We start from the raw sequence: 24327 nt of genomic DNA on the forward strand, positions 1-24327 counted from the left end.
TTAACAGAAGCAGACTGCCAGGCCTTTTCTTCTGCAGTACCACAGGATGGGTTCACACCGCCAGCCTTTAGGTTTGCAGTTGGGCACAAACCGTTTGTGCCACCTAAGAACACATAGTGGTAGTAGGGTTTAAACAGGATGAATGGAAGCATGCCTGTAAAACTAAAAACAACAAAAACCTCAACATCTCTTTTTGTAATAACAAAATATACATATTTTGTAGAATGTTTCTAGTTCACCTAAACCTACTCATTTAGTAGGCAAATTGAACACTAATTGAGGGGATTAATCACGAGCAATATATATCCCAACACTAAAAAACATGGTAAATATTTGATGAGTGAGTTGATGAATATTTATTTTTTCCTTTACATATATCCCTTTTGCCATTGTGTGTGTGTGTCCAGGCAGGGTCCACAATCACCAATAAAAAACCACCTGCACACTCAGTGCATGTGAAATGCTTTACTCACATAGAGAAGAGATGGAGCGAGACCAGCTTCACTACTAGGCACCAGTCTCCCATGGCCAGCAAGCTTATCCTTCGTATGGCTGTTGTGGGGCAGATATTCTACGTTCACCCCTCTTGTGGCATAGTATGAGAGACTCTGTTCCTTCATCACGGGGAACAGATATAGAAGTGGGGTTGGACAGGTGCCATGTGATGCCCATGCATGTACAAGAGACAGAGAAAGCTACTGTGTGCGAAGAACAGAGGGAAGCCTTCTCTGATGAGAAGAAACTGGGAGAGGGAAGGCAACCCAATTCCTAGCCTCCTTATTAGAGAATGTTGTGGGCCCAATGCCTTTACTTAGGCAGCCTGGATGGGAGGAGTAGAGGCAGACCATTTCCCCAACAGTGTGTGTATTCTGAACTAAAAGTCTGAGTGTTTCTCCATATAAATCCACTTTATGCCTCCAAAAGTGTTTCCAAATCATTTATAATATATAGATAACATCACCGTGTATTAACATTAAATTATCATCCATTTATTCTTTAGCCAACATTACTAGAATTAGATGGCTCAAAACTGTAAGGAGAAAAATAATTTATTTTGGAAGATTGTCCATTTTTGTAAATCTCTAAAAAACTGAAAAATTTAATACATTTTAAATTTATGAAGAATTGTGATTCACTTATTAGTCCATAAACTTAACGGATTAGTCATTGAACCTTTTCTGACTGCCATGCTATCTTAATATGTTTAATTTGTGGAGGGGTATGAAAATTTGGATCCCAATTGTATTCTGGTGATAACAGTGTAGTGGGTTTATGGAGAAAAAAATATTTGTTTAGGTGGCTTTCATATATGCTGGTAAGTTCTTTTTTGGTGTCATGAATAATTCCTTTTTGATTTTCTTCAGTGAGTTTTAAAACTTCCTCGGGAGTCCCACCAAAAATTGCACTATGGTAATAGAAATCTCCCTGTCCAAAGGGAATGAAAGCTGCCGATTTGAAATTTCTCTCATAGGGAAAATTGTTAGCATTTTTAAAATACCACCATGCATGGAGTTGAGCTACCGACTTTCCCAGGGTTTCTACTCCAAAGTCATTCTTAAAGATCTGGTTTATAGCCATAACGAAAAGAAAGTTGACTTCATGCTGCATGTGGCTTAAGATGAACACACCTAAATTCTTCATGAATATGAGATTAATGTCTTGCCATGTGTTTTCATAGAATATTGCACGTAGTTTAAATGTCCGAAGAGGACCTAACTCTATGCGAGGTAGCCTGGAAGGCTCATCCATCATGATGTAAAAGATAACATTGTAGCCAGGCATAAAGTGCTTATCGGCAGATCGTATGAACTGTTTCAGGTATTGCTCTTCAAACCTGTGAAACATGACAAAAGCAAAAAAAAAAAGTATTTTGCTAAAAATCACCAGGCGAATCCATGCCATTTAAATATGCTGTCTAACGTATGTGTCACCGAAGCTAAAGAACTACCAGTAAAAAAAAAAAAAAGAACTACCAGTAGGTAGAGAGAATTCGGATTCATAGCTTCAATTGTATTGGTTAGTGAAAGACAATGTAGTGAACTAGGGGGCCTGCGAAGAGCCACAGGGTTTTGGAACAACTGTTGTGGAGCAAGGCAAAGAGAGCTGAATGGATATGAATAAACAGGTTCCCAAGTGGCGTTAAGGACTGAGTCAAGGTTGGAGAAAATACCCACTATAAATTATTATACAGGACAGCTAGAAATAGAAGTTAGGATTAATTATGAGTAGCTTTTTGGATGTAGAAAGTTCATGGTGCTTATCTACATTTTATTTAAAAAAAAAAAGGAGAAATATTAGTAGCACTTACTTTCCAGCAGCAAATACAGCCAAGCCTATGGTAATGTTCAGCCTTTTGTAGTATTTTTCCAGGACCTGTCTATTGTAAGTTCCTTCCCATATGATTGGAGCAAGCCAGTCAGTTGTTGTTATAACATCAGGACGTTTTCTGTTGAACAAACAACAAATCAAGCAGATACCACTTCACGGTGACTGCAGAAGTTTTTGTCCAAGTGACAATAGCTAATGATTATAGAATACTTACTGTATGGCAGGCACTGTATTTCAGTGCTTTAAATAACTCACTTAATCCTTGCAATGTCCTATAAGGTAAGCACTATTATTAGCCCTATTTTTTATGTGAGGAAAGTTGCACACAGATTGATTGAATAAATTGCTTAATATCACGCAGCTAATAAATGGCAGAGTCAGGACTCAGGACTCAGCCTGTTTGGCTTTAGAGTTTATTCTTTAATCAATACACCATACTGCCTTTTGAGCCCAAGGGTTCCTTTCTTTGAGTTCTGACAGCCACTTAAACTTAGCTTACCCATTATCTGAACACTTCTCTGATTATCGCCTAAAACAAAGATGGGTGGCACAGTATTACTGCCTCCCTCATGTGTTCCTTTCCCTCCCCTCCTGCATTTTCTTTCTCTCCCTCCCCTTTTCCTAGAGTATACCCTTTTCACCTTCTCCCTAATGCTTTAAGCCCATCTGTGCAACCTGGAATAAAAAAAGATTAGTCCAAAAAGGCAGAAAGGCATTAGATTTGCTTTTAGTAATAAAAAATATGGCAACAGAGGTGGTAGGTAGCATTAGTAAAAAATGGTTTGGGCAGAGGCATGGCATTAAACTACTAAAGCAAATTAAGTCCTTCATTTTGGAAGGAATCAAATACAAAGTGAGAAGCCATTTTGCTATTGGTGATTGCAGGTTTTAATCACAAATTCAAACCCAGACAGGGGTAGGATTTGACAACACTTAATACTGTACTAATAATAGTCATAATAATAATAGCAAATCTTATCTTAATGGCTGGATCCCTGTATTAGCAACCTGGCTTGCACCGTTTCATTTTTTCTCTAGATTCATATAATTCTATAGATAATATATGCAAAATACATACATATTCATATACATATATGGCCCAGAAGGCTACTTCAGTCCAACGGAGAGAAAACAAAGATTAGCCTCTATGTTGGTCCCTCAGAGAACTGCCAGACAGGTTAAAACACACGACCACAATTTTTTGGAAAACAAGGTCTTTATTTTTTCCTGTGATCTAATTCTGGACCCATTATTCCTATGATCTATTCCATGTTGATTTAATGACAGTGCTGTTGATAGTATGTTCTGATATTTGGTAAGGCAAAATCCTCTTACCTTTCTTATTTTTCACACTTTTTTGGATTATTTTGAGATGTTTATTTTTTATAATGATTTTTAAATCACTGACAATTAAAAACCATTAGGATGTGAATTAGAGTTATATGATAGATTGGATTATTGTTCCCAAATTTCCACTCCCGTGTATAAAAGGCCATACAATTTGCCATGGAACTTTCAGGGTCTTCAGGAGAGTAGGCAGAGTGTGCATCCACTCCTCACTCACTTTGGTCTTGGCCAGGTGACTTACTTTGCCCAATGGAATTTTAGAGAACATGACAAGGGCAGAGCTTTAAAAGTGCTTACATAGCTTGGCTTCTTCCCTTGTACTTCGGCCATTTGCCAACGGAAGATCATGTCCTGGGTGGCTGCTAGCTGAAGAATGGGAAGATACGTTGAGCAAATCTAAACCTAACCTACCGTCTGGAGTCTAAGCTCAGCCAGTCTCAGTCAAGCTCAGCAGAACCACAGATGATCAGTGAGTGAGGAAAAAAGGCTCACTGTTGCAAGCCCCTGAGTTTTCGCGGGTGGTTGTCATGAAGCATTATCACAGCAATTCCTGACTAAAACAAATTAAGTTTACATATGACCTTGGGAGAATTGATGTTATGACATTGTTTTCCCATACAAGGGCATGGTGTGACTTTTCATTTGTCCAGATATGATTTTATGTCTTTTGGTGGGATTTTTTAGTTTTATTCACACACGTGCTTTGCCTTTCTTACTAAATTTTTCTACAGTATTTTAGTTTTGGTTCCCATATTTCAGTCCTAGGCACATGCCTAGAATAAACTATTAATTTTTTTTCCTTTTTTTTTTTTAATTAACTTTTATTGAGCTTCAAGTGAACGTTTACAAATCAAGTCAGACTGTCACGTATAAGTTTATATACACCTTACTCCGTTCTCCCACTTGCTCTCCCCCTAATGAGTCAGCCCTTCCAGTCTCTCCTTTCGTGACAATTTTGCCAGCTTCCAACTCTCTCTATCCTCCCATCCCCCCTCCAGACAGGAGATGCCCACACAGTCTCAAGTGTCCACCTGATATCATTAGCTCACTCTTCATCAGCATCTCTCTCCTACCCACTGTCCAGTCCCTTTCATGTCTGATGAGTTGTCTTCGGGGATGGTTCCTGTCCTGTGCCAACAGAAGGTTTGGGGACCATGACTGCCGGGTTTCCTCTAGTCTCAGTCAGACCATTAAGTCTGGTCTTTTTATGAGAATTTCGAGTCTGCATCCCACTGATCTCCTGCTCCCTCAGGGGTTCTCTGATGTGCTCCCTGCCAGGGCAGTCATCGGTTGTAGCCAGGCACCATCTAGTTCTTCTGGTCTCAGGATGATGTAAGTCTCTAGTTCATGTGGCCCTTTCTGTCTCTTGGGCTCTTAGTTATCGTGTGACCTTGGTGTTCTTCATTCTCCTTTGATCCAGGTGGGTTGAGACCAATTGATGCATCTTAGATGGCTGCTTGTTAGCATTTAAGACCCCAGACGCCACATTTCAAAGTGGGATGCAGAATGTTTTCATAATAGAATTATTTTGCCAATTGACTTAGAAGTCCCCTTAAGCAATAGTCCCCAAACCCCTGCCGTTGCTCCGCTGACCTTTGAAGCATTCAGTTTATCCTGGAAACTTCTTTGCTTTTGGTCCAGTCCAGTCCAGTTGAGCTGACCTTCCATGTATTGAGTATTGTCCTTCCCTTCACCTAAAGCAATTCTTATCTACTAATTAATCAGTAAAAAACCCTCTCCCACCCTCCCTCCCTCCCCCCCCTTAACCACAAAAGTATGTGTTCTTCTCAGTTTATACTATTTCTCAAGATCTTATAATAGTGGTCTTATACAATATTTGTCCTTTTGCCTCTAATTTCGCTCAGCATAATGCTTTACAGGTTCCTCCATGTTATAAAAGGTTTCACAGATTCATCACTGTTCTTTATTGATGCGTAGTATTCCATTGTGTGAATATACCACAATTTATTTAACCATTCATCCGTTGATGGACACCTTGGTTGCTTCCAGCTTTTTGCTATTGTAAACAGAGATGCAATAAACATGGGTGTGCATATATCTGTTGGTGTGAAGGCTCTTATTTCTCTAGGGTATATTCCGAGGAGTGGGATTTCTGGGTTGTATGGTAGTTCTATTTCTGTTTAAGATAACGCCAAATAGATTTCCAAAGTGGTTGTACCATTTTACATTCCCACCAGCAGTGTATAAGAGTTCCAATCTCTCCGCAGCCTCTCCAACATTTATTATTTTGTGTTTTTTGGATTAATGCCAGCCTTGTTGGAGTGATATGGAATCTCATCGTAGTTTTAATTTGCATTTCTCTAATGGCTAATGATCGAGAGCATTTTTTCATGTATCTGTTAGCTGCCTGAATATCTTCTTTAGTGAAGTGTGTGTTCAGATCCTTTGCCCACTTCTTGATTGGGTTGTTTGTCTTTTTGGGGTTGAGTTTTGACAGAATCATATAGATTTTAGAGATCAGGTGCTGGTCGGAGATGTCATAGCTGAAAATTCTTTCCCAGTCTGTAGGTGGTCTTTTTACTCTTTTGGTGAAGTCTTTAGATGAGCATAGGTGTTTGATTTTAGGAGCTCCTAGTTATCTAGTTTCTCTTTGTAAACTATTAATTTGAAAAATAATTTATTTTATATTACTATTTACCCAATTCTCTTATTAATTCTAGTAGTCTTTCTTTCTTCTTTTTTGGTTTTAGGTTTTTAAAGTACACACTGGCACAATGAGATAGTTTTCTCTTTCATTTGCTAAAGTTTATACCATCTGTTCAATCTTGTATTATTTTGTATGATCTCCATGGAAGAGTAAAATAATACTAGCGGTAGTGAGCATCCTTGTCTAGTTCCTAATTTTAATTAAAATAGTTTTAATCTTTTGCTAGTTAGGATATTTGCTTTTGGCATCTGAGATTCCTATTGTTGAAAAGTAAATAGTACTGCTAATCCCACTCTGGTTTGTCGCCTACATTCATAACTGAAGGGAGTACATACTAAATTTTGGCTAGTAAAAATATTTTTTTTCCATCCAAGTTCATAGATACCCCCTGAATTGCAACCACATATAGAGGTGGCATGTCAGATCAGTGGGGAAAGAGGGACTATTCAATAATCAGAGCTGCAAAACAGTGTTATCCACATAAGCAAAGATGAAATTGGATTCCTGCCTGACACCATACATAAATATCAATTCCAGATGGATTAAGGATTTATATGTCAAAAATAAAACTTTAAAACTCTTTGAAGCAAGTGTGAGTGAACGTAATTTAGACTTCATGATATGAAAATATTTCTTAAGCAAGACACGAAATTTTTGACTACGAAAAGAAAGATTCCTGAAGTTTATGTATTAATATGTTTCGTTTATCAAAAAATGCCTTAAGGATCTGACTGAGACTAGAGGAATCCCGGCAGTCATGGTCCCCAAACCTTCTGTTGGCACAGGACAGGAACCATCCCCGAAGACAACTCATCAGACATGAAAGGGACTGGTCAGTGGGTAGGAGAGAGATGCTGATGAAGAGTGAGCTAATTATATCAGGTGGACACTTGAGATTGTGTTGGCATCTCTTGTCTGGAGGGGCGATGGGAGGATAGAGAGAGAGGGAAGCTGGCAAAATTGTCACGAAAGGAGAGACTGAAAGGGCTGACTCAATAGGGGGAGAGCAAGTGGGAGTACGGAGTAAGATGTATATAAACTTATATGTGACAGACTGATTGGATTTGTAAACGCTCACTTGAAGCTTAATAAAAGTTAATAAAAAAAAATGCCTTAAGGAAAGAAAGAGAAGTTGCAAATTATGAGAAGACGTTTGTAATACACACAACTGGCAAAGGATTAGTATCAAGAATATATTTTATAAATCACAGATAAAGCACAAATTCAACAGAAATAAGCAAAAAAAAAAAAATAGGAACAGACATTTTATTGAAGAGGAATCACATATGGCTAACAAACACATGAAGGAATGTTCCACTTATTTAGTGATTAAAGAAATGCAAAAGACCACAAAGAGATACTTTCCAAAAATTGCCATTCTACTGGTAATACCCGCAACCCTGGTGGTCTAGTGGTTAAGTGCTACAGCTGCTAAACAAAAGGCCAGCAGTTTGAATCCACCAGCCGCTCCTTGGAAACTCTGTGAGGCAGGTCTGCTCTGTCTTCTAGGTTGCTATGAGTTGGAATGGACTCGATGGTAGCAGGTTTTTTTTTTTTTTTTCGGTTTATTGGTGTCTTAGTTATCTAGTGCTGCCATAACAGAAATATCACAAGTGAATGGCTTTAACAAAGAGAAATTTATTTTCTCACAGTCTAGTAGGTTACAAGCCCAAATTCAGGGCATCGGCTCTAGGGAAAAGCTTTCTGTCTCTGTTGGCTCTGGAGGAAGGTCCTTTTCCCCAATCTTCCCCAGTCAAGGAGCTTCTCAGGCGCAGGGACCACAGGTCCAAGGATGCACTCTGCTCCTGGCACTGCTTTCTTGGTGGTATGAGGTCCCCAACTCTCTGCTTGCCTCCCTTTCCTTTTATCTCTTGAGAGATAAAAGGTGGTGCAGGCCACACCCCAGGGAAATCCCCTTTACTTTGGATCAGGGAGCTGACCTGAGTAAGGGTGGTATTACAATCCCACCCTAATCCTCTCAAGGTAAAATTAGAATCACAAAATGGAGGACAAACACACATGGCCTAACCAAGTTGATACATACATTTTTGGGGGGACATAATTCAATCCATGGCAATTGGTAATACTAAGTGTCAAAGAACATGTACATCAGCCATATTTATCTACTTTGCAGGTGGTAATTTAAACTGTAATTTACCCACTTTGGGAAAAAATGGTGGTAATTTACCAGTATTCACAGGTTGACCATTCACAAACCCAACCGCCCAGCCATTCCACTTCTACCCAGAGACATGTGTAAGAATATTCATAGCAGACTGCTTGTAATAGCAAAACCCTAGAAACGATTCTAGTGCCCATTAGCAGGGCAGTGGATAAATGAATAAGTTGGTGTTTCCATAGTTGATTATTATGCATATGTCAAAATGTATCACAGTGATACACAGAATTGGATGAATTTGGGCCATCTATTTTTTACCCTTAGGGTCGCCATGAGTCAGAATCAACTCGATGGCACTGGGTTTTTGTTTTTGTTTTGTTTTTTTTTACTATTAAGGGGAAAATAAGAACCCCAGAAAATTTCATACAGCATGATATCCTCTTTATAAAGTTATAAACAATGAAAATTTAACAATAGACTTTTTCAGAATACTTATAAAATGTGGTAAAATTATACAAAAAAGAAAGCAAGGGGGTGACGAACCAGGATTCAGCATTGCAGTTAATTTCGGGGAGGAAGGGGATTGGAAAGGACAAAAAGCTAGATGTTAAGGTTACTGAAGACTGTAATTTTAGTTTCATCAAAAGGGAAAAAAAAAAAAAGAACCCGAGGCCAAGTGCATGAACCTTCCACTGGGCTTGGGCTGGGTGTGTGTCACCTAGCAGCCCCACAGCTCCTTCCTCTCTTGGCTGGGTGCTGGGTTAGCAGCAGGAGACTGGAGTGGTTCCTGGCACCTAGACCGGCATGGATGGGTGCAGGGAGCGAGAAGGGAGGCGATCATGCACTACAAGGTGTTCACTATGTAGCTGGATCAGAGGATGGAGCCGCAGACCCAGAGTAAACAGCTTAAGGAGAACCAAGTGGGATCCCTGTGCGGAAAAAGCTAAGGAAATTTAAATGAAAGAATCAAATAGCCAAGAGGTTTGCTGTTACCTTCTGTGGAGATGTTCATAGTCAATTCCATGATTTTATGGAACTCTTTAGAATTTGTGGAAGATCATCAGATACAAACTATGTATGCATTGGGTGACTGTGTAGACAGAGATGATTATTCGGTGGAGATAGTGACTCTCCTTGTGAGGTTAACTGTGCATTATCCAGAACATATTACAATATTGAGAGGAAACCACAAAAACGGACAAATTACCCAAGTACATGATTTTTTTTTGATGAATGTCTGTGAAAGTACGGAAATACCAATATTTCTGTTTGATCATCTTCCCCTTACAGCCTTCGTAGATGGACAGATGTTCTGCCTCTGTAGTGTGGTGGCCTCTCTCCACCCATAGGTACTCTGGATCGTACAGGAGTCCTGGATTGTATATGAGAAGTTTCACTTGAGGGCCCAATGTGTGATCTGTTAAAATCAGATCCAGATGGTTGTGGTGGATGGGATTATTTCTTCACGTGGTACTTGCCACACATTTGGACAAGACGTTTCTGAAACATTTAACCATGTCAGTGGTCTCGCACTAGTATCTCGCACTCACTAACTTGTAATGGGTTTGGTTGGCATTTTCAGTGCACTCAATTACTTTTATCACTGTGAGAAGCAGGCTGCTATCATGGAATTAGATAACACTTTAAAATATTCCTTCCTTCAGTTAACCTAGTGCCTCACAGTGGAGAGCTTCATGTTGCCAGGTGCACCCCAGACTTCTTGTTAGTTGCAGTTGAGTGGGCTCAGACTCATGCGACCCCATGTGAAACAGAAAAAAAGTTTCCTGGTCCTGGGCCGTCTTTGTGGTCACTGCTATGTTTGAGTTCATCGTTGCAGCTATTGTGTAGTGCCTTCCACCTAGGTGGTTTCTTTTCCACCACTATATCAGACAGTGTTCTGTTGTGAGCCATAAGGTTTTAATTGGCTAATTTCTGAAGTAGATTGGCAGGTTTTCTTCCTAGTCTGTCTTAGTCTGGAAGCTCTGGTGAAACCTGTCCACCATGGTGACCCTTCTGGTATAGTAAAACCTGTGAAAGCCAGAATCTGTTTAAGGCAGAAAACCGGTCAGAGAAAGAAAACTCAAATATTTTCCACTAATAGAGAGCAACGGAAAAGTGTTAAGATTGCACCCTGGCAAAGGCTGAAAGTTTGCAAGGCACAGATAAACAAGGTAGTCTCGTGGAGTTCTGGCTCTCACGGGCTTCACCATTTTTAAAATACTGGTGGCACCCCAGACTACTTTCTATACATTGCTCCTAGGAGCAACTTGCCTTTGTATGTGGAAGTATACCTGGCATATATATATATATATATAATAACAAAAAACAACAGTAATCTTTGTTTTCTGTAACAAATTGGAATCTGCCTTGGCAATAAACTACATCATGGACCGAAATTATGTGTCATGCTAATGATGAGCATTTAGTGGTTTGAGACTGAAATTCAGTATAACGCTGTGCCCTAGATTAGTCAGTCTAACATTTTGCCAACTGTATTTGTAATAACCAATTTTTTTCTGGTCTATTCAAGCAAAAAAGGTAACTAAATCTTTCATCTCCTTTTGCACTTTTTTGACATTTTATCAATAGTGTTTAACTGGCATGATTGAATAGAGTAGGAGTTTTATTTGTAAGGTTAATTCATAAAATAACTTCTGCTTAATCTATTACCTTTTATTTTGTTGCGATGTATAATTAACTGAAGAAAAGATTCTTTTTGGGAGTATGTTGTCGTAACACTTAAAGAGATTTTCCTTTATGTAAACTAAATTACTGTTTTATGTTTGTTTGCATGTTTCTTTATATTTGTTATGATGGTGCTTGTTGCATCCTCTTTGGTGTACTGAGCAAACAAACTTTTCATTAAAAAAAATCAACAAACAAGCGAACAAACAAATAATATAGGTGGATTTTGCATGTATGTATGATGCACGTGTGTCATTAACCCAGGATTATTATTCTAATTTTGTATACCTGAGGTCCATTAAAAATATAAATATGAAAGAACTTATGGAAGATGAAATGCAAATGAACAGTAAACATATAAAGATGCTGAAACTCAATAATAATCACAGAAATGCTAATTGAATTGAGATATTTTAACTAATACTTTACCAACAATAAAATGTTTGATATTACTGAAGATCAAATAAACAAAAAATATATATTATTAAAGTTTATCCACTTAGATGAGAAAATAAAATGATGCAATTATTAAAGAGCAGTTTAGCAACCTGAATCAAAATTTAAAATGTCTGTATCCTTTTAACTAATGACTCCACTCTAAAAATTTATCCTAGAGATAAATTTAATGACAGTGTAAAAAATACGTGTACAGGGACATCATTGACTTATTACTTACAGTGACCTCCAACTGTAAACAGTACAAAGCCCATAGTGAGTTGGTTAAATAAATTATGGTATACAACCATAAAATAGAATACTACATAACCATTAAAAAGAATGAGGTTCCCCCCTAAGTGTTAATGCCAAAATAAAGAGGGATTATTAATGGTATGTTCAGCCTGCTTTCAAAGAGATTCTTTCTTTTCCCTAATAAAACCAGGAATGTTAGGATAGAGTATGACAGCTTTCTTATTACCACCTTTAATGGCCTGAATCTTGATAAATAGACTCTAGATTTACATATAAAGGCCTTAAAAATAAGAACTCTAAGTCCTGGAAACCTCTCAGGATAGCTACAGTCTGGTGATGGAAAAAAAAAAAAAAACTACCCCTTTAAGTTGAGTTGTACTATTAATATTATTTTGTGAGCGGAATTTGTTGTCTTACTTAGGATTAAACCAGTCTGAGAGTCGAAGTTCTACTTGATCATTCCTGAATACAAAGAGAAAATCAAGTTATTAAGAGTAATGCATACATTCAACAAATATTTGTTGAGCACCACTAATATGATAGGCATGTTTGGTGCAGGTTCTATAACTAACATTTAGACCTAGCCCCTGCCTTCAGGAAGCGTATAGTCTAGCAGAAAAGGTGATATTAAATAGACAATTGAAGTACACAGTGATAAGTGCTAATAGGGAAAAACAAAGCTCTATGGGAGTATATAATGGGGCATCCAACCTAAATTTGGGGTCAAAGGAAGCAATTTGGAAAAGAAATATGTAAACTGAATCTGGAAGGATAAGGGCTAGTTCAGGAAAGGGATGTGGACTGATGAGGTCATGACCAAACGCATGAAGGCAAGAAAGAGTATGGTTGTTGGGAGGAAGATATTTTAAAAATTAACAGAGCAGATAAGAGAGTGTGTATTCAGACAAAAAAAAAAAAATGCAGATTTAATTAATTCATTTATCAAACATTATTGGCTTACTATGTGACAGGTGGAGCCCTGGTGGCAGAGTGGTTGAAAGTTATGGCTGCTAACCAAAAAGTTGGCTGTTTGAATCCACCAGCCACTCTTTAGAAACTATGTGGGGCAGTTCTACTCTGTCCTATAAGGTTGCTATTAGTTGAGATCAACTTGATGGCAACAGGTTTTGTTTTTTGGTTTTACGTGATAGATACTTTGTTATGTGTTGAAGAAAGGAGTTGAAGTAGGGGTCCAGAGTTCATTTTTTATTTTCATTTAAATATACAATCCATCTAAGGTTTACACTTTTAAGTATTTAATTAACAATGTTATTAGGTAACTCCCCTTTTATAATCTTGGGGTATATGCTAAATAAGAAAAATAATAATAACTAAGAAGAATAAGTAATTTGCACTTCTGCAAAAGTGGGGTAGTCCTAATTTTCCCTAGTTCTCCACTAAGTATAGGTAAAATCCCTGGACATTATACACAAGGCAAACATAATAAGACTCTGAAAGCTGGAGAGAAGAAGCCAGACCAGCTAGGAACCTTGGGAACCAAGGAAGAAAATGATAATGAGTTCCTTGAGTTTTCTTTCTGCCTCATATACCCCATACTGGATACTGGAGAAGTCAGCAAGCCCGAAACACCAGTGAGCACAGACAAAAATGAACCCCAAGAAAAGCCTGCTCTTTGTAGCTGAAGGACCAGGAAAGGGGCAACTCAGCAAGACAGAAAACTTGTAGACACTAACCACTCCACTTGAACAAAATAGCACAGAAAAACTGTGGCCCCACCTCTACTTCTTCCAACAAAGGCCAAATGGAGAGCCTAGACTTCTACTCTTGTCAGGCTGTAATGAGGTACTCTTCTCCTCACTAGCATGGAGCCAGAGAAGGCCTAATGGAGAGTCACGACTTTTACCACTGCTCAACAATTGAGGCCATCTCCCTGAGGAGCCAGTGGAGACCATGTGGGGAGCCTGAACTCTCAGCCCCTCTCAACAGCAACAAGGAGCCCCTCATCCTCTGGGTGTCAATGGAGGTAGAATGAAAACCTGGAATTTCACCACCAAATGGTAGTAATGAGGCAGTGCCACCTCATTTCCCTGCTGAAGCATTGTCAGAGGTGGCCTGAGAAAGTACAAGGATTAAATGAAATCCAGGTTTTATAACAAAATACCCAAAATGCCCAGGTTTCAATTCAAAATCACTCATCATACCAAGAACCAGAAGATCGCAACTTGAATGAGACAAGGCAATCAAAAGGTAACAAGATATAACACAGATATTAGAATTATCTGACAAGGATTTTAAAGCAACCATTGTAAAAATACTTCAAAGCAATTACAAACACACTTAAAAGATATTGAAAAAAATACAAAATCAGAGCAAAGAAATAGAAAGTCTTATGAAAGATGTAGAAGACATAAAGAAGAACCAAAAGGAAATGTTAGGACTGAAAAATTCAATAACCAAAATAAAGAACTCAATGAATAGGCTGAACAACAGAATAGACAAGGCAAAGGAAAGAATCAGTGAACTTTAGGACAACAGAAATTACTCAATCCCAAAAACAAGGAGAAAAAAACAAAAAACCAACACAGAGAAAAAAAAAAAAAGGTTCCAGAAGGAGAGGAGGAAAAAGAGGATGGGGTTCAACAGTATTAAAAAAAAATAATGACTCAAAATTTCCCAAATTTGACAAAAGGCATAAACATACATCAAGAATCTGAGTGAACCCAAACAGGATAAGCCCAAAGAAATCCATTAAAAGACACATTATAATCAACCTTCTGAAAACTAAAGATGAAAAAATCTTGAAAACAGCCAGAGAGAGATTATGCATCATCTATAGGGGAAAATCAATTTGAATAACAGTGGATTTCTTGTAAGAAACCACGGAGGCCAGAAGGAAGTGGCACAATATTTTTCAAGTGCTGAAAGAAAAGAATTGTCAACTCAGAATTCTATATCTAACAATATTCTTCAGGAATGAAGGGGAAATCAGATATTCTCAGGTAAGTGAAAACTAAAAGAAGTTGTCTCCAGCAGACCTACCCTAAAAGAACAGAGAAAGGAAGTTCTTTAAACAGAAAAAAATCGATAAAAGAAGGAATCTTGGACCTTAGGATAGAAGAAAGAACAATGGAAAAAGCAAACATATGGACAAATACAATAGACTTTCCTTTTCCTCTTGAGTTTTCAAATTTGTTTGATGGCTGTTGAAGAAAAAAATTATAATACTGTCTAATGTGGTTCTCAATGTATGTAAAGGAAATATTTAAGACAATTATAGAAGGGCAAGGGTAAAGTAATGTAGGGCAAAGTAAAGTTTCTATACTTAAACTGGTAAAATGTTGACCCCAGTATAATGTGATACCAAAACTGCCAAACCCGTTGAGTCGATACTGACTCATAGTAATTGTGTAAGACAGAGTAGAGATGCCCCATAGGTTTTCTAAGGAGTGGCTGGTGGATTCAAACTGCTGACCTTTTGGTTAGCAGCCAAATGCTTAACCACTGCACTACCAGGGCCCCATACTGTGGTGTGTGTGTGTGTATATATATATAATGTAATACAGCAACCTCTAAAAGAATGATACAGATGCAGTCAAAAACCTATAAGTAAATCAAGATGGAATTCTAAAAAATATTCAAGTTCCCACAGGAAGGAGGGAAAAAGAAAACAGATAAATAACAAATACAGAGGTGGAAAAGAAAACAAAAAATAAAATGGCAGAATTAAGCTTTAACATATCAATAATTACATAAAATGTAAATAGTCTAAATAAACCACTTAAAAGACAGAGATTGACGGAGTGGATAGAAAACATGACCCAACTATATACTGTCTATAAGAAACTCACTTCAAATATAATGATATAGATAAGTTGAAAGTAAAAGGATAGAAAAAGATACACAATGCACACGTTAATCAAAGGAAAGCAGGAGTGACTATATTAGTATAAGATAACAAACTTCAGAGCAAAGAAGATTACAAAGGGGAATATTGTATAACGGTGAAAGTCTCAATCCACTAAGAAGACAAAGCAATCCCAAACATGTATGCAGCGAACAACAGAACTGCAAATACGTCAAGCAAAAGCTGATAAAAACTGAAAAGAGAATTAGGTATATCTGCAATTATAGTTGGACACTTCAGTGCCCCTCTCTCTACAATTGATAGAGCAACTAGACAGAAAATCAGCAAGGATAAAGAAAAATTCAACAATGCCAACAATAGGATCTAATAGATATTTATAGAACATTCCACAGAACTGCAATAGAATACACATTCCTTTTAAATGTGCATGGAACATATTTCAAGAGAGACCATATCCTGGGGCATAAAGCAGACCTCAAGACTCATCCTCTTTCAAAATCGAAATTGTTAATGTCCAACTTTATTAAATACCATGTAGAACACACTATCAAAAGTGTGGAGTTAATTTTTGAAATTAATTTTTAAAAACAGCTTTCACAATAGAGCTGTTTTTCAAATAGCATTCCATAGCATTGTGGTTTTTTGTTACCTCCTACGTACTTTTTTTTTTTCCATAGTGACAAATAGAGAATTTAAAAAATGGTCACCATTCTTTTTGAGGATTTGTTTTACCTATTTCTGGGGTCCTGAACAATGGTTGGAAACCCTGGCGGTGTAGCAGTTAAGAGCTATGGGTGTTAACCAAGAGGTTGGCAGTTCAAATCCACCAGGTGCTCCTTGGAAACTTTATGGGGCAGTTCTACTCTATCCTATAGGGTTGCTATGAGTTGGAATCGACTCAATGGCAATGGGTTAAACAATGGTTAATGGTAGAAAACATGGTTGAGTGAAGAGGGTTAGCATAATCTAAAGAAAAAAGCATCATTCTGGGCAGAGATACTGAAACTATAGTAAATGACAAAACTTGCTGTGCATAAGTAGGCAAATATGTTAAGCAAGCAAAATTTTTAGATGTATACATACAAGTGTACCATACATATTCATATGCACGTATAGATACATTTGCATAGAATATTTCTGAACCAATCGATACCCGAGAAATTTGTCAATAGTTGCCTCTAGGAAATTCAGTTTATTTTTTTGTTCTTCCTTCCTGCCCTCACCATTAGCACCAACTCCAGCCAGGTCTGCCCTCAATACAATTCGTGGAATGTATACAGAACAAAGAATCTTACCAGCAAAAATATGTCTTCTGTAAGTGATTCTTTATCCTTTAGATAAAATTTTAAAAATCATTTTAGTTTTAAATTTGAATGAAGACCTATTACAATTAGAATAACAAAAATTCTAGAATTCAGTTTCATTAATTGACTCTTTTGTTAGTCAAATAGTTATTAAGCACCTGCTATATCCTTTTTTTTTTAAATCCTAGGCATAGTGTCACAGTTCAGAAACACTTGACAAAATCCTGATCTACAATTGGCTTGTGGTCTATTGTTTCATTTTTTGACCAAGATAGCCCATTATTATCTTCAAAGTTGATATTAATAACATTATGACTGGCTATGAATCCTTTCCATTAAGGCAAATACCATGCAGAACATGCTATCAAAGGTGTAGAGTTAATTTTTAAAGACGTTAGCTTTCACAATAGAGCTACTTTTCAAATAGCATTCTGTAACATTGTGGTTTTTAGCTGCTTCCTGCATCATTAAGTATTTTTTCCATAGGATCCTTCAATATTGCAACTCGAGGCTTGATTTTTTTTTCATTCCTTTCTGCTTGAGAAATGGTGAGCATTACAAGAAGATGGAAGTGACCAAGTGGGATTCATACCAGGTATGCAGGGATGGTTCAACATTAGAAAAACAATTGATGTAATCCACCACATAAATAAAAGACAAGAATCAAATGATTTTATCAATTGATGCAGAAAAGGCATTTGACAAAGTTCAACACTCATTCATGATAAAAACTCTAAGCAAAATAGGAATAGAAGGAAAATTTCTCAACATAATAAAGGGCATTTATACAAAGCCAACAGCCAACATCACCCTAAATGGAGAGAGCCTGAAAACATTCCCACTGAGATCGGGAACCAGACAAGGATGCCCTTTATCACCACTCTTATTCAACATCATGCTGGAAGTCCTAGCCAGAGCAATTAGGCTAGATAAAGAAATAAAGCGCGTCCAGATTGGCAAGGAAGAAGTAAAAGTATCTCTATTTGCAGATGACATGATCTTATACAAAGAAAACCCTAAGGAATCTTCCAGAAAACTACTGAAACTAATGGAAGAGTTCAGCAGAGTATAGGGGTACAAGATAAACATACAAAAATCTGTTGGATTCCTCTACACCAACAAAAAGAACATTGAAGAGGAAATCACCAAATCAATGTCATTTACAGTAGCCCCCAAGTAGATAAAATACTTAGGAATAAATCTTACCAGAGATGTAAAAGACTTATACAAAGAAAACTACAGTACACTTCTGCAAGAAACCAAAAGAGACTTACATAAGTGGAAGAACATACCTTGCTCGTGGATAGGAAGACTTAACATTGTAAAAATGTCTATTTTACCAAAAGCGATCTATACATTTAATGCAATTCCGATCCAAATCCCAATGACATTCTTTAATGAGATGGAGAAACAAATCACCAACTTCAAATGGAAGGGAAAGAGGCCCTGGATAAATAAGGCATTACTGAAAAAGAAGAACAGAGTGGGAGTCCTTACTTTACCTGATTTTAGAACCTATTATACTGCCACAGTAGTCAAAACAGCCTGGTACTGGTACAACACCAGATACATGGACCAATGGAACAAAATTGAGAATCCAGACATAAATCCATCCACATATGAGCAGTTAATATTTGACAAAGGCCCCAAAACGGTTAAATGGGGAAAAGACAGTCTTTTTAACAAATGGTGCTGGCATAACTGGATATCCATCTGTAAAAAAAATGAAACAAGACCTGTACCTCACTCCATGCACAAAAACTAACTCAAAATGGATCAAAGACCTAAATATAAAATCTAAAACAATAAAGGTCATGGAAGAAAAAATAGGGACAACATTAGGAGCCCTAATACATGGCATAAACAGTATACAAAACATGATAAAGAATGTAGAAGAAAAACTAGATAACTGGGAGCTCCTAAAAATCACTTATGGTCATCCAAAGACTTCACCAAAAGAGTAAAAAGACTACCTATAGACTGGAAAAAAGTTTTTAGCTATGACATTTCTGATCAGTGCCTGATCTCTAAAATCTGCATGATACTGCAAAAGCTCAACTACAAAAAGACAAATAACCCTATTAAAAAATGGGCAAAAGATATGAATAGACACTTCAGTAAAGAAGACATTCAGGTAGCTAACAGATATATGAGGAAATGTTCACTATCATTAGCCATTAGAGAAATACAGATCAAAACTACAATGAGATTTCATCTCACACCAGCAAAGCTGGCATTAATCCAAAAAACACAAAACAATAAATGTTGGAGAGTCTGTGGAGAGATTGGAACACTTCTACACTGCTGGTGGAAATGTTAAATGGTACAACCACTTTGGAAATCGATTTGGTGCTTCCTTAAAAAGCTAGAAATAGAACTACCATACGATCCAGCAATCCCACTCCTTGGAATATATCCTAGAGAAATAAGAGCCTTTACACGAACAGATATATGCACACCCAGGTTTATTGCAGCACCGTTTACAATAGCAAAAACATGGAAGCAACCAAGGTGCCCATCAATGGATGAATGGATAAATAAATTATGGTTTATTCACACAATGGAATACTACGCATCGATAAAGAACAGTGAGGAATCTGTGAAACATTTTATAACATGGAGGAACCTGGAAGGCATTATGCTGAGTGAAATTAGTCACTTGCAAAAGGACAAATATTGTATAAGACCACTGTTATAAGAACTTGAGAAATAGTTTAAACTGAGAAGAAAACATTCTTTTGTGGTTATGAGAGGGGGGAGAGAGGGAGGGTGGGAGAGGGGTATTCACTAATTAGATAGTAGATAAGAACTACTTTAGGTGAAGGGAAAGACAGCACACAATACAGGGGACGTCAGCACAATTGGACTAAACCAAAAGCAAAGAAGTTTCCTGAATAAACTGAATGCTTCAAAGGCCAGCGTAGCAGGGTCAGGGGTCTGGGGACCGTGGTTTCAGGGGACATCTAAGCCAATTGGCATAATAAAATCTATTAAGAAAACTTTCTGCATCCCACTTTGAAAAGTGGCGTCTCGGGTCTTGAACGCTAGCAAGCAGCCATCTAAGATGCATCAATTGGTCTCAGCCCACCTGGATCAAAGGAGAATGAAGAACACCAAGGACACAAGGCGATTACGAGCCCAAGAAACAGAAAGGGCCACATGAACCAGCGACTACATCATCCTGAGACCAGGAGAACTAGATGGTGCCTAGCTACAACCGATGATTGCCCTGACAGGGAACACAACAGAGAACCCCTGAGGGAGCAGAAGAGCAGTGGGGTGCAGACCTCAAATTCTCATAAGACTAGACTTAATGGTCTGACTGAGACTAGAGGGACCCCGGCGGTCATGGCCCCCAGACCTTCTGTTGGCCCAGGACAGGAACCATTCCCAAAGCCAACTCTTCAGATATGGATTGGACTGAACAACGGGTTGGAGAGGGATGCTGGTGAGGAGTGAGCTTCTTGGATCAGGTGGACACTTGAGACTATGTCGGCATCTACTGCCTGGAGGGGAGATAGATGAGAGGGTGGAGGGGGTTAGAAGGTGGCGAAATAGACACGAAAAGAGAGAGTGGAGGGAGAGAGCAGGCTGTCTTATTAGGGGGAGAGTAATTGGGAGTGTGTAGCAAGGTGTATATGGGTTTTTGTGTGAGAGACTGACTTGATTTGTAAACTTTCACTTAAAGCGCAATAAAAATTATAAAAAAAAAAAGAAGATGGAAGGAATACGGAGTCATTGTATCAAAAAGAATTGGTCGACATTCAGCCATTTCAGGAGGAAGCAGATAATAACCAATGGTATTGAAGGAAGAACTCCAAACTGCACTGAAGGCATTGGCAAAAACAAGGATCCAGAAAGTGACAGAATACCAGTTGAGATGTTTCAACAAACAGATGCAACACTGGAAGTGCTCATGAGTCTATGCAGAGAAATTTGAAAGACAGCTGCCTGGACAACCGACTGGAAGAGATCCATAAATTTGTGCCCATTCAAAAGAAGGGTGATCCAACAGAATGTGGAAATTATTGAGCAATATCATTAATAACATACACAAGTAAAATTTTGCTGAAGATCATTCAAAAATGGTTGCAGCAGTATATTAACAGAACTGCCATAAATTCAAGTAGGATTCAGAAGAGGACGTGGAAAGAAGGACGTCATTGCTGATGTCAGATGGACCTTGGCTGAAGCAGAGGATACCAGAAAGATGTTTACGTGTGTTTTATTGACTATGCAAAGGCATTCAACTATGTGGATCGTAACAAATTATGGATAACACTGCGAAGAATGGAAATTCCAGAACACTTAATTGTGCCTATGAGGAACATGTACATAGTCCAAAAGGCAGTCCTTTGAACAGAACAAGGGGATACTGTGTGGTTTAAAATCAGGAAAGGTGTGGGGTCGGGGTTGTATCCTTTCACCATACTTATTCAATCTGTATGATAAGCAAATAATTCGAGAAGCTGGACTGTATGAAGAAGAACTCAGCATCAGAATTGGAGGAATACTATTAACAACTTTTGATATGCAGACAACACAACATTGCTTGCTGAAAGTTTAGAGGACTTGAAGCACTTACTGATAAAGATCAAAGGCTACAACCTTTCAGTATGTGTTTCACCTCAACATAAAGAAAACAAAAGTCTTCACACCTGAACCAATAAGCAACATCATGATAAATGGAGAAAATATTGAACTTGTAAAGGATTTCATTTTACTTGGATACACAATCAACGCCCATGGAAGCAGCAGTCAAGAAATCAAATGCTGCATTGCATTGTGCAAATTTGCTGCAAAAGACCTTTTTAAAGTGTCAAAAAGCAAAGATGTCACTTTGAGGATTAAGGTGCACCCAACCCAAGCCATGGTGTTTTCAATCATCTCATATGCATGCGAAAGCTGAACAATGAATGAGGAAGACTGAAGAAGAATTGATGCCTTTGAATTATGGTGTTGGCAAAGAACATTGAATATATCATGGACTGCTAGGAATGAACAAATCTGTCTAGGAAGAAGTACATTCAGGATACTCCTTAGAAGCGAGGATGGTGAGACTTTGTCTCATTTACTCTGGACATGTTATCAAAAGGGACCAGTTTCTGGAGAAGGACATCATGCTTGGTAAAGTAGAGAGGCAGTGAAAAAGAGGAAGGCCCTCAATGAGATGGATTGACGTAGTGGTTGCAACAGTGTGCTCAAACATAGGAACAATTTTGAGGATGGCGTGGAACCGGCAGTGCTTTGCTCTGTCATACGAAGGGTTGCTATAAGTTGAGGCTGACTCAGTGCCACCTAGCAACAACAACAGCAACATTATGTTGCTTAGGAAGAAGATCATAAAGAGGAGGGCATGGAGAAGGTGAGAATTTGAATTTTTCTAGTTGAGAGAATTTTACCAGGTTAATAAATTTGTTCCCCAGTACAGTTATGTTTCTATAGCAGGTTACTTTGAGTCTTGTTCACATTAGACACAAAGGTGGAACTTTGATGTAGTTTTAAATTTAAATTTATTTAAAATAGCAGCCCATGGCTCTCTATTCTTTTATCTTGCTTTATTTCTTTCTTCATAGCATTATTATATAAAATATAATATTCCTGACATTATAGTATATATTTCTTTATTGTCTACCTTCTTCACTTAGAATGTAAAGCTCCATCCATAAAGGCAGTGACTGTTCAGGTTAGTGCTGTTACCCCAGCACCTAGAATAGGGCCAGGTACCGAGAAAGTGTTCAATAAATATTTATTGAATGTTGAAAAATGAAAGAATTAATGTATTTACTTTGATTTGTTCTCCAAAGAGAAGGCAATTTCTGATTAACTTAGGGAGTGTTAGTAACATCTTTTGGACCAAACTCAGTAGTTTAGATCAACCCTGCCAACATTAAAGACAATGATTCATCAATATTTTATATTTACCTGAAATAATGCTCAACTAACATCAGTGATAAAGCAAATGAAATCAGCAACAGAATTTTTCTTTTAGAATTCATTCTTTCCTAGGGGAAGAGGAGAAAAAGATTTTGGAAAGTAAAACACTACATTCTTGCCATCTTCTAGCAATGAATTAATTTATGAATATTTGGACACCAATCTAAGAGTCTGCTTCAAGAACGCTCAGCCTTTCAAAGAAGGCAGACTTGCCAGGAGAACCTTCCATTCTGTTCAAAGTGCCTACACAATATCCCTTAGAATGCTTACTGATCCTTTTTAGATTAGGTGCAAAGTGTCTCTGACATTCTTTTTGAAAAAAAATTTTTTTTTTATCAAAGTCCACCTGATTGCGTAAAAGACATTCAATAAACGCTCATACTCTATATTTCAGCTGTATTTCTGTGAAAATACAATGAGGTAATTAAGATGTTTTCATGCACTGGGATATATTCTGCCACAGAAGATGATTTTTATGTATATATAATTTCCTTGCAAAGATGCAAGACTGGTAATTTAATCAAACCCATAGGACTAAAACCAAACCAAACCAAACCTGTTGCCATTGAGTTGATTCCAACTCACAGTGACCCTACAGGACAGAGCAGAACTGCCTCATTGGGTGTCCAAGGCTGTAAGTCTTTATGGGAGCAGACTGCCACATCCTTCCCCCCACAGACTGGCTGGTGGGTTTGAACTGCCAATCTTTGGGTTAGCAGTTGAATGCTTTAACCACTGCACCACTGGAACTCCTCCCATTGTACTAGTAGCCTAAAAAACATATGAGCTCTCTCAAAGGTATATCTCAAAGTAAATGGTGATTAAAAATGTAAATTAAGAGCATTGAACTCTAAAATGGAATATTTGGCTCCAGCCAATGCATTCAGCATGTGCTGAAAGTATTCAATAGAATTTTTGTTTATAAGCCTAAACTCATTTTCTGTAGGAATCATCTAAGAACGGGTCCTTCCTTTGGGTTATGTGTTGTAGTAAAATGGAGGTTTGTGATATTTAATTTTTGAACACAAGATGCTTTAAATCTGAACTGACCAACATGGTAGTCATTAGCCACTTGTGGCTATTGAGCAATTTAAATATTGCAGGTTCAAACAGTGGATTTTTTAAGACTTGTTATGAAGAAAAGAATGTAAGATATCTCATTAATAACTTTTATGTGGATTATATGTTAAAATGCAATGTTAGATATATTAAGTAAAATATATTATTAAAATTAACTTCGTCTGTTTCTTTTTACATTTTTGTAATGCAGATCCTAGAATATTTAAAGTTACAAATGAGGCTTGCATTATGTTTCTACTGGACAATTCTTCCATAGAGAATACCATACTGGGCAGCCTTCAATTGGGCACAATTTTAGTGCCCAGCAATGTAATATGATTACCTTTTAAATTTAAGAACATTA

The 24327-nt window shown here is 37.6% G+C and overlaps 1 protein-coding gene and 1 pseudogene across 1 annotated transcript in view; one reads left to right on the forward strand and one right to left on the reverse strand.

Annotated features, from left to right (window-relative positions):
• Positions 1-1164: 1164 nt before the first annotated feature.
• Positions 1165-24327, reverse strand: part of LOC126082442 (N-acetyllactosaminide alpha-1,3-galactosyltransferase-like 1) — a 64547-nt gene continuing 41384 nt past the window's right edge. Inside the window, exons 5-6 of the mRNA XM_049894963.1 lie at positions 2309-2446; positions 1165-1834 (exon numbers count right to left, since the gene is read on the reverse strand). Of these exons, the coding sequence (XP_049750920.1) occupies positions 1165-1834; positions 2309-2446 (808 nt within the window). The remainder of the gene's footprint in view (positions 1835-2308; positions 2447-24327) is intronic.
• On the forward strand, positions 9268-10199 carry LOC126083440 (serine/threonine-protein phosphatase 2A catalytic subunit beta isoform-like; annotated as a pseudogene).

Source organism: Elephas maximus, chromosome 9, assembly GCF_024166365.1.
Source record: "Elephas maximus indicus isolate mEleMax1 chromosome 9, mEleMax1 primary haplotype, whole genome shotgun sequence".
NCBI lineage: Eukaryota > Metazoa > Chordata > Mammalia > Proboscidea > Elephantidae > Elephas > Elephas maximus.